The sequence below is a fragment of the Gastrolobium bilobum genome, unplaced genomic scaffold (assembly GCF_033153095.1).
Source record: "Gastrolobium bilobum isolate Gb01-03AN ecotype WA unplaced genomic scaffold, APGP_CSIRO_Gbil_v1 utg5054, whole genome shotgun sequence".
Lineage (NCBI taxonomy): Eukaryota > Viridiplantae > Streptophyta > Magnoliopsida > Fabales > Fabaceae > Gastrolobium > Gastrolobium bilobum.
Genome location: NW_026898987.1, coordinates 1 through 17,799, shown reverse-complemented (window position 1 = coordinate 17,799; position 17,799 = coordinate 1). Strand labels below are relative to the sequence as shown.

Below are 17,799 nucleotides of genomic sequence, written 5' to 3'. Positions count from 1 at the left end.
CTTAAGTCTTAGGATCCTAATGTGAATTAATGTTCAAGGTTATGAACGACATATAAGGATGATTACTGTCTTGATTAGTTGTAAGATAAGTGGAAAAGGCCTTAATCTAAGAGAGTTTATTGATGGACTAAGTGTCTAATGAGTTATTGTGGACTTAGGGAACAAATGAACACCTTATGTGCCCTATGTATGTCACAACCATGAAGGATATATATGGCTAGGATGAGTTGAAAATAATACAAGTTATCTTAGTTACCTTAGAGTGTAATTCTAAGATGATTGAAGTGCTTAAATCACATAGTTGATTTTGTTGTAAGGTAACACTTCCTTATGAACTAAAACATATAATTATGTAGTTAATAGTCTAGACTTGTGTTGGGCATATTATTGGCATATGAGTATGTAAAAAGGAAAATGGGATCAATAAATGGATAAGTCTTGTATATTTACTTGACTAATTAATATGTTATTAATGTATATGTATGATTCCTTCTCTAAGTGTGCCTAGAGATATTTGCTTGTGAAGACATTGAGTTGGAGCATACGTAGTTGCCTTGGCAAGTGGGCTTGAGTATAGCTCTCTGAGGTAAGCTCTTTCTTTAGGATGTTCCTTCTCTTGTGACTCTGCCATGATGGTGGGCATTATGGTTGCAATTGTATGAAAGTATGAGATATGTTGTATATATGCATTCATCCACATTCATATAGAGATTATATGATTCATTAAGTTATAATGCACTGATGATGTATGTTATGAGGTTCCTGGCTAGTGAATATGTATGTAGGCTCTTGGATCATCCCCTTGAGTTATTTCATGCTCTTGAGATATTGTGTGTAGACTGTCTATGACTAGACTCTGGAATAGCTAACCAGGATCATATATGATGTTATGTTTATATTGTATGGTTATATATATGCTTTATACCTGGCTTGTCATGCAAGAAATGAGTTCAAGGGAATAGAGGATTCTCTATAAACCTTGAGCTTACTGAGATTGTTGTTATCTCACCCCTTCCTGGGGATATTATTTGAGGTACCTACCTTAGTGGTGAGCCCTCCATGGAGTATGACCAGGCATGTGGCTAGTGGAGTGCTAGTGGATATTTATTTGATAGCATGTTTATGTTAATTGTGTAATAATACTCATGACTTGTATTTGATGAGCATATGGAGAATTATGTATTGATTATGTATTTGTTTAGATGCATGTGTTGATTATATGAACATGTTGTAATTGATGTTTAGTTTTGGGCAAGGAGCCTTTATGTATGTATTGACCCATTGAGGGGATCACAGTCCGTGTGGGACTTGTTAGATGTCTAATTATATAAATTGTGTCTGTCAGGATTTATGTTATTGAGTGAGATTCTTATCTCCAGATATCTGATAAACAACCATTATGTTGTCCGTAAGACTTTGGCAGGAACGACACTTGTTGTCATATCTGGTTCGTCAATGACCACTACTAATGGCTAATGGAATTAGTTAATAGTTGTATGTTTTAGATTCACGCTTATGCAGATATCTCATGTGAACGATTTTGGAAATATTTTTAGAAAACATTTTGGAAAAAGCTAACTCATATTTTTATAAGACGATTTCATATTTAATAAAATCAAGTCTTCCGCTGTGTATGCTAAATATCATGTATGTTAACAACTGGAGTACTACGGGGTGTTACATATCTCATACTCTCATACAATGTAACCATAATGTCCATCATCATGGTGGAGTCACAAGAGAAGAGGAACATCCTAAACAAAGAGCTTACCTCAGAGAGCTATACTCAAGCCTACTTGTCGAGGCAAGTATGTATACTCCAACTCAATGTCCTCACAAGCAAGTATCTCTAGTCACACCTAGAGAAGGAATAATACATATACATTAATGACATATTAATTAGTCAAGTAAATATACAAGACTTATCCATTTATTGATTCCATTTCCTTTTTACATACTCATATGCCAATAATATGCCCAACACAAGTCTAGACCATTAATTACATAATTACATATTTTAGCTCATATAGAAGTGTTATCTTACAACACCATTCATTATGTGATTTAAGCACATCACTCATCTTAGAATTACACTCTAAGACAACTAAGATAACTTGTATTATTTTCAACTCATCCTAGCCATATATACCTTAACGGTTGTGACATACACCATGAAAAACAAGGTGTTTATTTGTTACCTAAGTCCATAATAACTCATTAGACATTTAGTCCATCAATAAACCCTTTTAGGTTAAGGCATTTCCCACATAACTTACAACTAATCAAGACATTTATCATCACTATATATCATTCATAACATTAATTCGCATTAGGATCCTAAGACTTAAGTCCACAACTTTAGACAATTCCAAGAATCACAATCCAATTCTCAAAGATCATTCACTTTTAAGCCTTTTTAACTAAATTAATTAAACTCTAAGCCACTCACTCAAGGATCAACCAAATCAAGGTCACATTACCTTACTTGGCCGTGGCATATTTATTGCTAATCCTCATGGAAATTCAACTCACACTTCAATCCACAAGTTGAAGTAATCCTAAATCACACAATCAAACCCTATTTCATCATCCATTAATATTTTGCAAACTAAAACCCAAATTAATCAAGGTAAGGTCGAATTGTATATGGGATAATTACTTACGATTTTTCCATCATTTAATTTCCTGCCTATGTGGATTCAAACTCATCTTAGGCTTAACTTAGCAATTGACCCCTTAATTAGGTTTAATTAGCAAACCCTAATTAGGTTTAGTTGGAAACCCTAAGTGAACATAAATTTAGGTTTTTTCACTTATTTATATCCCTTATGTGAATCCACATCATCACTTATGCATTAGGTCATTTACTTCATTAATTACATTATTAGTTGTCCTAAACCCTAATTAGGTCAAATTTTAGGATTTAGAGTTAATTAATCAATTATGCTTAATCCACCTCACTTAGTCCCTCCATTTGTGTCCTAATTAAGTCTTAGAACCATTTTTAAATATCAAACCCTAGGATGAACACACACGGCCGAATTGCAAGGTGCCAAAAATTAGGGTCTTTACATGTTTTTCTACACACTTTTTTGTTTAATCAAGTCCTTTATGTCTTTAGTCCTCAAAGGTACCATCTTTATTAATTTTAATCATTAAACACTAATTTTAAAAGCTAGGGCAGAATCATAACATGTCGTTTTTAGGATTCTTAGTTCATCCACTTCAAGAACAACACATACATTAACCAAAAATGACACTTTCTCTTACAAGTCATTTCTTGATTTTAAGACATCCACCAACACATTTAGACACCAAGACACCATTTTTGATAATTTACGACATCATACTCATCATAATCTCATCATGGCCGAAATAGAAAGTGGGGAAAATAAGGGTTTGGAGTCATCTTTTCCATAGATTCTTGTCTTACTTCTTCAAGATGGCTCCTTTAGATCAAGCTCCAACTTTTTCTTACCAAGAATGCTTTTTTTTAACCAAGAAAACACCTTCATAAGATATTCAAAGATTTAGAGCCAAGAACATAAATTTGAAAGAGTAAAGGTATGGTTTTTAAGAAGAAAATGCAAGGAACTTACACTAGAAACTCAAAGAATGACCAAAAGTGTGTTATTCAACAAAGAGCTTCAACAACCATTTTTTGCCATAGAAGGAAAGAATATTTCGCTTCTGCATGTGTAAGTTCAGCCACAAAAATGGAGGTACAAGAGTCAAGAATACAAGTTTTCACAAATTCAAGAGCTAAGGAACAAGATTTATGAAGAGTGTTTTGGATTTTGATGAAGTTTAAGTGGTGAAATCTTTAGAGAGAAGGAGGAGAAAATTTAAAAACCTCCAAGGTAGTGAGAAAAGTGTTTGGGCTGCTGATGAGGGTGAGGAAGAGGGGCTCCTTTTGGTTTTAGGGTTTTGCCATGTCACTTAAGTGGCTTTCTGTCATTTAGTGACACCCGATGTAATTTTTCTTTGAACAGTTATCAAATTTTTACCCATAAACCCCCGAGATCTTAACTTTAAGTAATTAATATTAAGTTTGTTTAATTAACATGTTTGTAACTCAAAAATCTAATTAGTATCTTATTCTATTTTTATATTATAGTTTATTTCATATTTATTTATCTTTTTTTTAGATATGTATATGTTTCATATATTTTTTTTGAAGAAATTCCATTTTTTCTATTTTACAAACTATTCAAATAGAATAGAAAATATATCATACAACATCGAGATAATTTTAATTTTGTTATACTTATTTAATTTATAAATTCTCCAATCATATAGAGGAAAAACCTAGAAGTTTGGCTTCTTGAGCAATATTCTTCCCCTGAATTGAATAACAAGAGGCAACTCCATATAAACTTCTTCAAGTAACTCACCATTGAGAAATGCGTTATTGACATCTAATTGATGAAGATGCCAGCTTTGAATAAAAGCAACTGCAAGAAGAGTCTTGACAGTGGCAAGCTTTGCCACTAGTGAAAAAGTATCAATAAAATATATTCCTTTTCGTTGTGTAAATCCTTTGGCCACTAAACAAGCTTTATGTTTATCAATTGAACCATCAGCCTTGAGTTTTATTTTGTAGATCCATTTACAACCAATTTCACTCTTGTCAGGTGGTAAAGCAACAACAGACCATGTCTTGTTAGCTTGCGTAGCACTTAACTCAGCAGCCATAGCCTCACGCCATTGTGAAAATTTGATTGCCTGATGATAAAAGTGAGGCTCAAAATGAGAGGAAACATTTAAAACAGAATTCATGTGATGTGGAGATATATGATAATAGGAGACTATACTAATGACAAAGGATATAACACTTCTGCATTAGTAATATTATGAGTTAAGAGACTGCAAAGATAGTCTTGAAGATATTGTGGAGCCTTAGAAATTCTGGTTGATCTCCGAGTAACTAGAGGTTGAGCAGTATTACTAGTTGTGTTGTTACTGAGATGGGCTGGTCCAGTTGAAGATGGAACCTGTTCCAGTTAAAAATCAAGATCCTTGCAAGGTACAACCAAGTCAGGGAATAAATCAACCTCTGAAGAAACTTGGTTAACACCGTGAAAAGGAAAAATGTCTTCATAAAAAACTACATCCCGGGAGGTGAACAACTTATGAGTGTTCAGATCATATAGTTTATAAGCTCTCATACCAGGTGGGTATCCAAGATATAACACCTCACAATTTTAAATCAAGTAATTAAAATATCAAGTGAGCAATCAAGTGATGGATTAGTGAAAATCCTAAAGATTAGGCCAAAATACAAAGAAAGGGCAAAATGGTAATTAGCCAACACGCACCCTAGGCAGATAAAAATTGAGTAGAAGGTCTCCGATGATAAAAATAACCCTGGAAATGGATTCAGAACGAAAAATTGATTGGACAGGCAAGTTTCAGAAAAATCAGTGAATAGTGTTTTTCGCGGGTAAAAATATCGTGGTACGATTCCACCGTAAAACGTGCCGATTGAGTTTTGAGCTCTAGGTTTCAAATATGAGTTATAAATGGTTTGTTGAGTTAGGAAATATGATTTTGATGGAATTGAGTCATTTTGGGAAAAATTGATGAATAATGATTTTCCAGTGTAAAATACTGCGGTATAATTGTACCGATAAGCGTGAAAATTTTATCAGTATTTTTGGGAAACAAAAATATGACATGAACAAGAAAAATACGTAGGTCATGAATTTATGGTTGAAATTAGTGATTTATTTAAAGTTAAATCGCGTGTGGGACCCACCTATGGCTTAAGTGACTTAAAAGTCACATTTTCATTACATTTTCTCTTTCCTCCCTCTCTTCCTCCCCGTGACCAGCAGCCCTCCTCCCCCCATTTTTCATGAAAATTTTCTTTGATCCATAACTTAGCCGTTTCTCCACCGAATCCAATGATTTTTGTCTTGAATCTTGATGGAAATCACCTTCTAAACACATTGGTACCCTTCTTGAGCCTTGAAATCGCATGTGGGAGGAGATCCTGCCCATTTTCAGCCGTGACTTGGAGGGGAATTTTGGTGTTCATGGAGCTTTGGAATGCTCCAATGGTGGAGTATGTGTAGGAGGAGTCATTTGCCTAGCATTTGGGTGAGTTGATACACCTTTTCATTGGTTGATTCATGAGATTGGATATTTGAACCCTAAACTTTGATTTGATGAATTGTGATGTTAGAGAGCTCAATTTGAAAATGTGCATTAGATGATAATGTGTTAGAATGATGTATTAAAGCTAGAAATGCAATAAAATTTATTGTGAAAATTGATGAATTTAACTTAGAAAAATTTGATGATCATGATTTTGGACTTGTGAATTTTGGTGTTGAGACTTGTTGGATGAATTGTGGCATGATGGTATGATGATATAATAGGTTGTGTGAAGGTTGGAATGATTAGAATTGAATGGAAATTCCTTGGAATGCCATAGGGTAAAATTCGAACCTTTGAGGAAAAATTGAGGAATTAATGTTGAAAAATGAATTGGATGATGAATTGTGTAGTTATATAGTGCTTAGATGGGTGGTGTTGTGGCTTGAAAGTGTTTGAATCAATGGGAAAAGTGAATTGTGTTTAGAGACCTAAATGAGCCCAAAGTGAAATATTTCACAAAACGATGCGTAAATGTCGTAAAACGGAAAAACGACGATTGAACTAGCCTCTAAGCAACCTAACGGAGTGTTATAAAATGAGAAAGAAAATTTAGAAAATTAAATCCCCAATTAACACCTATATGGCCGAACCTCCAAGGGAAAAAGGGGGGATTTTGCGGTTTTCGCGTTCTGATGTAATCCGACGCGAAAATGACGAACCGGCACTTGAATTGGCCTATTGACAACCTAATGAGACGTAACAAAATGAGAAAGAAAATTTAGAAAAATAAATCTCAAATTTACACTTCATTGGCCGAACCATCAAGGGAAGATGGGGAGGATTTTGTGATTTTGCGTTTTGATGATATTTGACGCGTACTGATGGATGTACGTAATTGTATAGGTTGTCGTACGTTGACTTGAATCCCGAAACTTGAATCTGGGAGTTACCCTTGGTCTTGGACCAAGTGGATTGAGGTATGTAATTGGTTCGATGCATGAATAATTGTGAATTAGCATGTATTGTTTGAATTATAAGTGATTGGGAATGTCCTCTGTGTAGTCATTCTACTGTGTACCAAGTTGAGGGATAAGCTACTGCGGAGCTTGTGAAAACAATATTTCAGGTAACCTCTTGGTACTGGGGCTTGTTCCCCTTTTCTGTTCCACCTTGCCAGTTGATGGCAACGGTAGGAAGTGTGTATGAATAGTATAGAACACATGAGCATGCATGCATTATTGCTATGGGTACTGCGGTACCGAGTCTCTGGCCAGTAGACAGTTTTATTAGCCTTCGGGCATTTTCGGACTTCCGCTGGATAGGTCTCCAGGAGGGAGTTCCAGTTGACTGCGTGTCATGGTGTGTGATCCGGGTAGGAGCACACTAGGAATGTCTTTGGCGTTTTGGTTGGTTTGGGCATCATGGTTGTGGTTTCTGTGAACACACCTTGGATGATACGCATAGGCTTATATATGCCCAGGGCGTATATGGAATTGGGGTTACCATCCCGTATCGTCGTAGTTTGTTTCTTTATATTCCCCATTTCTCTAAATCCCTTGCTATATCCCGTTTTCAAAGTGGTTGTTTTATTCTATTGATATGCATCGAAGTGAACCATTGGGTGGAGTTTTCTCCAGAACCTCTTGGTTACTGAGATATATTCGTATATCTCACCCCGTCTCGGGGCATTTATTTCAGGAGGTAGCAGTGGAGCCGGAGCAGCGGGCAAGAGGCCCGCTGAGTGAGCAGTGGAGTGCTTCACATTTTGCATTTTGTTGGCCGTGTGGCCTAGGCTAGACTTAGGGCATGAACATCTCATATGTATGTGGTATGAGCTTGGTTAGCATATTTTTTCATGCCATTTTGCCTAAGTCTAGTAGTTATGTATTTGGTTATTTTGTCATTTGAATTTAAGTTGTAATATTGGAAGAATGTAAGTTAAAGTTTAAGTTTCAAGTTGTAAGTTGTAAAGCAATATTGTAATCGTATTTGATGCATGACTATTTATGATGGAAGGGCCTTAGGCCTATTTTAGGGTATGATTACATGTATGATGAAAATATGCATGAAAAAGGTGTTAGTGATTGCAACTACTTAAGAATTATTAATATGAACTATATGCCTAATAACTATATACTGGATTGGGTTGTAAGTGCCCCAAGGCGTTGTTGGTCCTTGTGTGTGCCACCCATTTGATTATTACTGTATTATCATGTGATTATTAGGTACATTTGAGGCTTAAATGATCTTTTACAAATTTGGGATTATTAGAAAAACAAAGGAAACTCTGGCGAATTTTCTGTAGAATTGGCAGATTTTAGGCGAACTTCGGGAGAGCATATCTCCCTCCATAGAGGTCCAATAGGGACGTGCCATACGCCATTTTGAAGTTTGAGATGTCCTCTATCTTGTGTCAAAAATTGGGGAAAATATGGGTTGATATTCGGCCTGAAAAAAATGGAGAAACGCGGACTGCTCATGTGCCACTGCATTTGAGGCAGTTCTGGACCGGATTTGGGAAATTAATTCCTGCTTCGTTTCTCAGTCAAATTAAGCGTATGATATATAAAAATGAATTTTGAGATGTCTAGTTTGTAGGATAAAAATTTGAGAGCAAATGGATGAGTGGATTAAGTGAAGTAATTCGAGTAATGTGAGTGGTTTGGAGTAGTTTTTGGGGTTGTTTGGTTGTTTGCTGATCCAACTTCAAACGGCGATAACCGGAGCTAATGAGCTCCGAATTGAGCATATGATAGCTTGTTGAAAAGGGAATTGAGTAAGACAAAGATCTAATCCGAGAAGAAGGTTTGGTTGCGAGCGGTGTGGTCGCAGAAAAATTAAGAGTGAAACATGTCCGAATAGGTAAAAACGTAAAGTTTGGAATTTGGCTAAGTGAGTTTATGGGAACTCCTTAGTAACTTATAATAAGGAATGTGAGTTATAAAAATAGTTTAAATAAGTCTTCCGCAAGAGTTTACAGTTACGGTCACAACTTTTAATTATTACGCCTTTTATGTTTTAAATGCTCGCGTAATAATCGAAAAAAGTTTATTCGCATTTTTATAAATGAACTGCTATGATTGTAACTGCGCTTAATATCATAATTAATGTTAACAATACCGGTGTACAACGGGCTGTTACATTTTATGGTATCAGAGCAGTTTTGTTAGGGAACTCTGATAATGTATAGTTGTGATGTATGTTGCATAGTTGTATGTAGATTCTTATTGATTACTGCATATGTGATTCCTTAATGTGGGTCTGATCAACTCATTCCTTTGTGTTACATGCGTAGTCATCGTAAGAAGCCTGCGTGGCAACCTTGGAGCACCGAATGTAAGTCCTTAGCCTGATGTTGTGGATGCAGTGTTGACTGCTCCATGGACAAGAGATGGCAGTAAGTAAAATATGAATATTAGAGGACTTAAGGGAACACAGACTTAAATATTTTGTCTGACTTTGGATGAAAGTTATAAAATTGTATTATAAGTGAAAGTTGTAAACAAACCTATGATATGTACGGTATTGCATGGGTGAACCTTGTAATACTATGAATAATAAATATATATAATTGAGATGAGTCTATAGGATGAAGATGGCATTGGTGAAACTTCCAAATAAATGTGTAGTATAGTATGTACAAGTGGACTTGGTGAATAGACTTCATCAAGGTGAGAGATTTAGAACCTGTTGGATTGTTGAAAATGGTGAACAGGTATGCTCAGGTATGAGTGTGAATATTCTATGTCTGATTAGAAGTTATAAGTCCCTGATTGAGGATGTACACTTAAACAAATTGAGATGGTTCATGTGGAGAAATAAATAGAATAATTGATGATTAATCCTATGGGATTTGACCACTCGAAATTATAATGCTGGTCAATTGGTAATGTGAGAGATATTGAAATATGGGATTTGAATCCATAAGGAGGTAGTGTTGAGTAAACATAGATGAGATGAAATAATTATGAAGTATGAGTAGAAGGAAGAAATTGAGAAAATCGCCATGGATGGCATAAGGTAAATGTACTATGAAGGCACTAATGTGGTTAATGAACGTTGATTCAAATTGAAAGACTTATCAGTGACAAATGAATAGTACGGTTGAAATGTATAGTCATGTGTAAGACGATAATGAGAATTGTAAAGAAACTATGATCTTGTGGCCTATATATAGATGCTACTAATAGTAGCGTGCTTGTGAAATCGTTGGTATTTAATATGGATTGATAGACTGTGTGAAGGTATTTTCGATGTAAGGAATATTCTACAACCACCAAGGGTGGGAGTGATTAGGAAAATTGATGGATTGCTTTATAATATTGAGTATAGGTTTATGTGAGCTGTAGCAGACAATGGATTAGAACAGAGACAGGATTTTATGAGTGATTGTTGTACTATCACAAAGTGAGGGAGTATGATCGGAGAATGAGCTAATGTGTAACCTAAGGGAAATTATGTGATTACTGTATGAACTATGTTGCAATAAAGTGTGAAATTAAGTGGTTAGTAAGAGAACTGAATTGTCAAGGGTGCATAGAGTGTGGGATTATGTGTTTAGCAAAGGAGCTAATGTGTAATGTCAAAACAAAAATGATGAGATTAGTTAATGAGTTGAGGTATAAATGTTAGTGCAAGGATTGATATAATTTTCCAGTGCACGGATCGAGGTGAAAGTAGTCCTCTGTGATAGGACGAATATGTTTAGAAGATCCCTGTGTGATGGGAAGTATATGTGAGATGTGTACAGAACTTTGAGAAAATTCTGGATTCACGGAATAGAGATTATGTTATGAACTATGCCAATTGAATAGTCAAAGTAAGAGAGAAAACAATCTGTGAGAAGAATAAGCAAGGAAAGGATAATGGACTATGGATTTGAACGGTAACATGACAGAAAGAACTATTAAAAGTTAGAAAACGTGTACGAAATTACGAAGAGAATGTGAATTATTATAATAGTGACTTATGTGTAAACTATCAGTGAGAAGAATGAAATGAGAGAGTAAAATGAATTGACTTATATATATATAACAGGTGTATATTATACCACTACTACTATGGTTATGGAGATAGCCCCATGTGAATATACCAAAGATATTTTGCTGTTATATATAGAGGTGATACAAACACCAAATGGACTGGGTCCATGTGTGATCTGGAGTGTACGGAGTACCAGTTTTTCCGTTATATATGGATATGTTATAAGTATGAACTCCCCTGTGTACTGGGTACACATTTGCTGTTGTATACAGATGTGATATAAATATGAACTCCTTTGTGCACTAGGTGCACGTTATAAGACTTGATATTACCATCTATGTGCGGCCTATGTGCCCGGAGTGTGTAGCCATCTCCGTGCGGATTATGTTCCCGGAGACTATTATTATTTTATTTGAGTAATATGAGACGAGGAAGTGTCCCGCATTGGGGTAACTGTTAGTACAGTAGAGATATTTGATATAGATGCACAAAGAAGAAACATATGGGGGTGCCCCTTGAATATGGACACCTAGTGGTAAGTTATTATTACGGCAGTGATCATATGGGTGGATTCTCTGATCGGTGGGTCATTACATCTGGGGCCCTGAGGACAGCAAGAGCTCGAGCGGTTAAAACCTGTGAATTTTGTTACCCACTGTATTGAGAGAGTTCTTCCATGTGATTAACGCAAAATATGAGGTCAGATATTTGTGAATGAACAATAATATGTCAGATTTGGATACAAGAGGTGAGGCATAGTGTGTAAAAATTTTTGAAGTGTGATAGTGAAACACTATTGTGGGTGTGAAGTAAGTTCGATGAAATAACTTCGGCTCCAAGCGAGGTAATAAGTTTGTTGGAATTCTCGCCTGATGATAAAAGAGATAATAGTATGATTTAATGTTGACAGATGGAGTAAGTGTCCTTCTAGGAAGACTGGCGATGATCAAGAGTTCAGGTTAAAACGGTGTATTACTAGCCTTTATAAAAGGTAAACTGTGATGGAATCAAGCACAAATGTGTAATAATAGTTGGGAACTGGAATTGCGATCGGTTGCCTAAAAGTTGATAGCTTGGTTGTACTGATAGAGTGGATTGAGGAGTGTTATGTATAATCGCATATGCCACTCATAGTGGAAAGTGTGTGGAAAAGGCACAATGCTGACATTGTTTTGGATAGGTACTAATGGTATATGGTCGAGTGCTTGTGGTAACTTTGAATATTCCGAGAGACTGATATACCAACCAATGGTGAATTGTATAAGTAGTGGCAAGGATGGATTTAGTTTTATGTGACTTGATAATGAAGTTTCAAAGATTCCTATAGGATGAGACTTGCATGTGAGAGACATGACATTTTTAGTGGTCCATCAGTTAGTAGTGAAATGGGTTTGGAAAATGATTCGTCCTAAGGTGTTTGGTGGAAGTTAGTAAAGCTGTGAGTTTATAGTATTTTAAAGTGGACATCCATGATAAAAATGTCGATAATGAAGAAGTAGGGGTATAAATGAATGAAAAATGATGTTGAATCTATAATATTGTTACAGAATGATGAGTAAAAATGGTTACTTGGTGAAAACTTTAGGCAGAAGATCTTTGATACGAAAGTCATTGATGAGTGTTGTGTTTAGACTGTGAGAGGTCTAAGTATGGAGTTGAGCTGACTGAGTCGATAAATTTGAGATGGTTAAGTTAATAAAGAGAGTAACAGTGAATGTAAACTATGAATATGAGTTTGTTGATGGAAAAATTCAGGAGTGTGTTTGTGGTTAAAGGACCTTAAATGGTTAATCGGAAACATAAACTATGGTGAGGATTGTTAGTTTCGTATCACAAAGAGAAAGATATAGTTGTGAGTACCTAAGAAGAGGTGAAGACACGTGACAAGGAAAAATAAAGTATATAAGTATAGAATTTAATGTGAGTCGTAATTGTAGGACACGACAAAGTGCCTTTGAAACTAGAAAGTATGTGCTTGGGTGGAAGCCAAGAAAACAACGAAATGATAAGGGTAGTAACAGTAATGGAAAGGACTGGTATGTTTGGAAATGGTATTGGTTGAAACAGTGAGGACAGCGAAAAAATTTAAGTACTAAAGAACGTGAGAGTTGGAAATACTCCAGGAATAACTAGTGAAGGTGCATGAGAACAGTTAGAGCCTAGTATGGAAACGATTAGATGCTTTTGAGAACGACCATGGGTCAGAAAGATAGATATAGATGAGAATGAGGTGAATTGATACCAATAAATCCGTAATATTGTTATATTATTACCTACAAATCAGCGAAAGGGTAACGGGAAACCAGAGAAAGTGTAAAGTATTGTGAATTAAAAGGTCACAGAACCATGAGAGACAAGTAATTGTGAAGGATCAAAGGATAATGAGTATCATAAAAAGGAGATCATGCTTGTGATAAAAGTAATGTGGTAAAGAAACACACTTGAGGATGCTACTTGGGAGCCGGAGGATGAGATTCTCCGACTGTGTCCTTGACACGAGCTGTCGAACTCGCGCAAATTAAAAATTATTTTTTTTATTAGGGTTCAGAAAATTTGTAGTAGAGTGGAAACCCTAAGTCGTCTCTCTCAAGGAAATTGCTTGGATAAAAATCGTTTATCAAAACAGAAATTAAAAGGGGGGATTTTTGAATCTTGGTTGAATAATTTAAACGGCAGAATATGAAATTGGATTTAAAATTCGTAATTAAAAATAACCAACCTAAGGTTTGGGTTCCATGGACGTCTTTCCTCGGATAAGAAGATATCAGAATCGTGATTGATTTGTCAATCGGATCAGAATCCTTATTTCCAATTGACAACCCTCTCTAAGCGATCACTTAGCATTTGATCAAAGACGATGTTTCTACTCATACAATCGCAGAGTATCAGCCTGCTTGATTTAGGTCATAGGGTCAATCAACCTAATCATCAAATCTGATGATTAATCCCTTTCCATAATCGCAATCGCGAACCTCAGATTGAATATCCACGATCGCACGATATCAATCTGAGTTGGGAAGGAAAACAAAACTGATTTGAAATAAACGCAGATCCTCAAGACTAATCCATGGAATCCAGTACCCTTAGGTTGATTAAAAGGTTCTTAGCCTCGCATGGCTAAGGTAAACATGATTGAAATAAAAAGAAGAAGAAGAAGAAAAAGATGAAGAACGCTCCAGAGAAAATACTTTGATCCTCAATTTCGAAAATTACAGAATGACTACAATGTTTCCTACTCTGCCGTCATATACCCCTACCCAAAGCGGGTTAGGGTTCAGTTCTGACCGGCCCATATGTCTAAAATACGAAATAAAATACATAAAATAAAATAAAACTTCAGCAAAACGTCTCCGACTTGGCGCACAAAATCGACTAGCTTCCAATCCGAATTGGGCTTCGAGCTATTCATAAGAATTGTAGCCCTTTGTGTTATCTGAAAAACCCAACAAGAACGGAGTCAATCCGACAACTGTGGACCAAGATATGGCCAAAATACAGAAGTAACGTAAAGCTGAAAAATTCTGACGAAAATAAATTAAACCCAATCAAAAACTAAAAATGTAAATTAACTCAAAACATCATTATTTTATTCAAATAAATCCTAAAAATACTAATCAAGAGTAACAAATAAGTGTAATAAAATATGAGTTATCAAATTCCCCCACACTTATCTTTTTGCACTCCTGGGCAAAAACTAGAATAGAAAAAGAAAGCAAAGAAATAAGAAAAGTGTGAAGATCAACCTATCCTTCCTAATAATTAGCAAGTATACAAAAGATAACAAAAATCACAAGTCTTGAACAGATAAAACAATCAGGACAAAAATTCCTTAATCTCAAATCACAAGACTTGCCAATTCCAACTGCAACTGCTAATTACACAAAAATGGTTCCTCACAGGATGCCCTCAATTTTCTCTCAAGTGTATCAATTAATTTAGTATATCACTCAAATCAACTCCAGAAAATCATCCTACCATAGGCTTGCTCAAATTCTACTTCTCCACTGCTAATAACACATGCATGCACAAATCAAGAGGGCTTTATGCAGGGTTGTAATGGGGCTGAGGTAAAGGTATGGATGAATATGGAAGAGAAAGCTAAACACCTCAGAATTTTACAAAGAGCAAAAGTTAAGAACTAAACTAAGAACATAAAACAAAGATACTGAAAAGATAAACACTTTTTTTTTTTTTTTTGTTTTTTGTTTTTTTTTCCACACTTAAACTTTTGTCCGTCTCGGGCAAACCCCCACACTTAAACACAACATCAAAATGAAACCAATGCTCAGTAAAACTCAAGGGTGTGGAATTAATTGGTTTTTCACTTAGGCTTGTAATGCGGCTTAAGAAATAAAGGATATAAAGGCTCAAAAGGGCTCACCAAGGGATAATAATATAAGGGATGGCTATCTGGCTAAAGTGGGTAAAGAAAGAAAGAATGCCTCAATCATATTCATGCATGCAAGTGAAAAATGCAGTTTCAAAAAGAATAAGAGCAAGTTCTAGAGGATAACAATCAATAGCAGAATCACACAAGAAAGAAAAACTGGCCTACAGAGAAAGACCATGTCTACAGGCTCAAAAACCTCACAAGGGTATACCACATCATGCAATCAGCAGCACAGTATCAAGCAGCAAGTAATGCAATCCAAGAATCAAGAACCAAGCCTAAGCAGAAATTTCTATCAAACCCTGTGATTTAAGTATATCCATGTATCACTTAATAATTACCAGAAAGAAAAAGGAAAATCTACCTATGAAAAATCATAAACTAAAAGAAAGAAAAGAAAAGAAAAATAAAAAATGCAAATAACAAAAAGAAAAGAAAAAGAAGGAAGAGAACTCCCTGAACTCCCTAAGGAGGATAAGTAGCATCAATGACCAGAGCCTCTGTCTCCACAGGTTGCTTCTGGGGTCCTTCATTAACAACTTTGAGGTGATGGCCAATCATTGTGCAAGTCTTCCCCATCTGCTTATCACGCAACTTTGGGGGCTTTCTTTTCTGTGTGTATTTCTTCTTCTCTTGATCCTTTCTTCCAACCTTACGCAAAGTTTTCTGCATACTAAAAACAGAGGAAGAACTTTTTGGTACCCATTTCATCTTGGGTCCATGAAAGTTAGGATCAAAATCATTACCAGAATGGGGAGTCTTGCATAACTTCACATTTAGTACACATTCAGAATTAACATTAATAGGCAAGTCATAATCCACAGGTAATGCACAATCACTAATCAATTCAGAATCAACCTTATCAGCCACATCATGAATCACTTTTATGCATGAAACTGAATGATCAACCTGAACCTTAGAATGCTTCATGGAATCAAATATACTAAAATGTAAAATGCTATCACCAAATTCCATGGATAGAGTACCAGAATGAACATCTATCTTGGTCCTAGCTGTTCTCATGAAAGGCCTACCAAGTATAATTGGTGATCTATTAGTAGCAGTCTCACTCTCCATTTCTAAAATGTAGAAGTCAGCAGGAAAAATCAGATTATTAACTCTGACCAATACATCCTCAATCAAACCAGATGGGTGAATTCTACTCTTGTTAGCTAATGTAACCACAATACTAGTAGCACGCAAAGGACCAAGACCAAGAGACTTATATACAGATTCAGGCATGACATTAATGGAAGCCCCTAAGTCTAGCATGCAATCATGAAAAACAAAAGTGCCAATTACACAAGGAATAGTAAATGTCCCTGGATCTTGACATTTTTTAGGCATAGGCTGGATGAGTGCTGATACATTCTGACTCAGGTTAACTTGCTCATCTCCTTTCAGTCTCCTCTTGTTGGTGCACAGCTCCTTTAGAAACTTGGCATATCTCGGAATCTGCTGTATTGCATCCAAAAGAGGGATGTTCACCTCAACTTTTCTGAAGGTGTCAAGTATCTCTTTATCTTGAGCCTTTGCTGATTGCTTCTTGGATGAGTGGCTCTCTGAGGGAAAGGCAGAGGGATATGGACATCAGATGTATCAGTGCTCTGCTTCTTGGAACTAGTGTCACCTCCCTTAGATGACTCAACAGCAGCTTGGTTTGGCTCCTCCATTTGCTTTCCAGACCGCAGAGTAATAGCACTCACATTTCCGCTTCCTTTTGGATTTGGAACTGTTTGGGATAGAAGGGAGCTGCTGAAAGGTTGGTCCTGGTTCATTGATGTCGCCAATTGCCCGATCTGTGTCTGCAAATTCTGGATTGTGCTGCAGCTACTGACTGGTCTGCAGGAATGGAGCCCTCTTGTAGAGAGAAGGGCAAGCATCAGTGGGGTTAAAAGGGTCACTGCATATGCCACATGGATTGTCGAACTGTGGAGCAGAAGTCTGGACTGTCTGGGTAACTAGCAACTGTCTCACCATGGTTGCCAATTCATCAAGTCTATTTTCAATTCGCTGATTGTCAGCACTTGATGCCACTGCTGAAGGCTGGGCCGAGTTTCTTGCACTTGGTAAATAACACTGCTATTGACTCTCGTTCCAAACTGTTGAGCATTTGCAGCCATGTTTGAGATCAACGCCTTAGCTTCATTGGGTGTTTTGTTAACAAGAACTCCTCCACTGGCAGCATCAATCAGGTTCCTATCCATATGTAGCAATCCCTCATAGAGTAGACAATCAACAATTGCTCCGGAATCTGGTGATGTGGACAGCTTGCACAAAGTCTTTTAAACCGCTCCCAGTACTCATGCAAGTTTTCCTCATTT

General features: G+C 36.2%; 1 protein-coding gene across 1 annotated transcript; it reads right to left on the bottom strand.

The window, feature by feature from the left end:
• Window positions 1-4,308: 4,308 nt before the first annotated feature.
• LOC133286078 (uncharacterized mitochondrial protein AtMg00820-like) lies at window positions 4,309-4,695 on the bottom strand. Its single transcript, XM_061483424.1, has one exon. The coding sequence runs from the start codon at window positions 4,693-4,695 to the stop codon at window positions 4,309-4,311; it is 387 nt and encodes a 128-aa protein (XP_061339408.1).
• Between the last annotated feature and the right edge of the window lie 13,104 nt (window positions 4,696-17,799).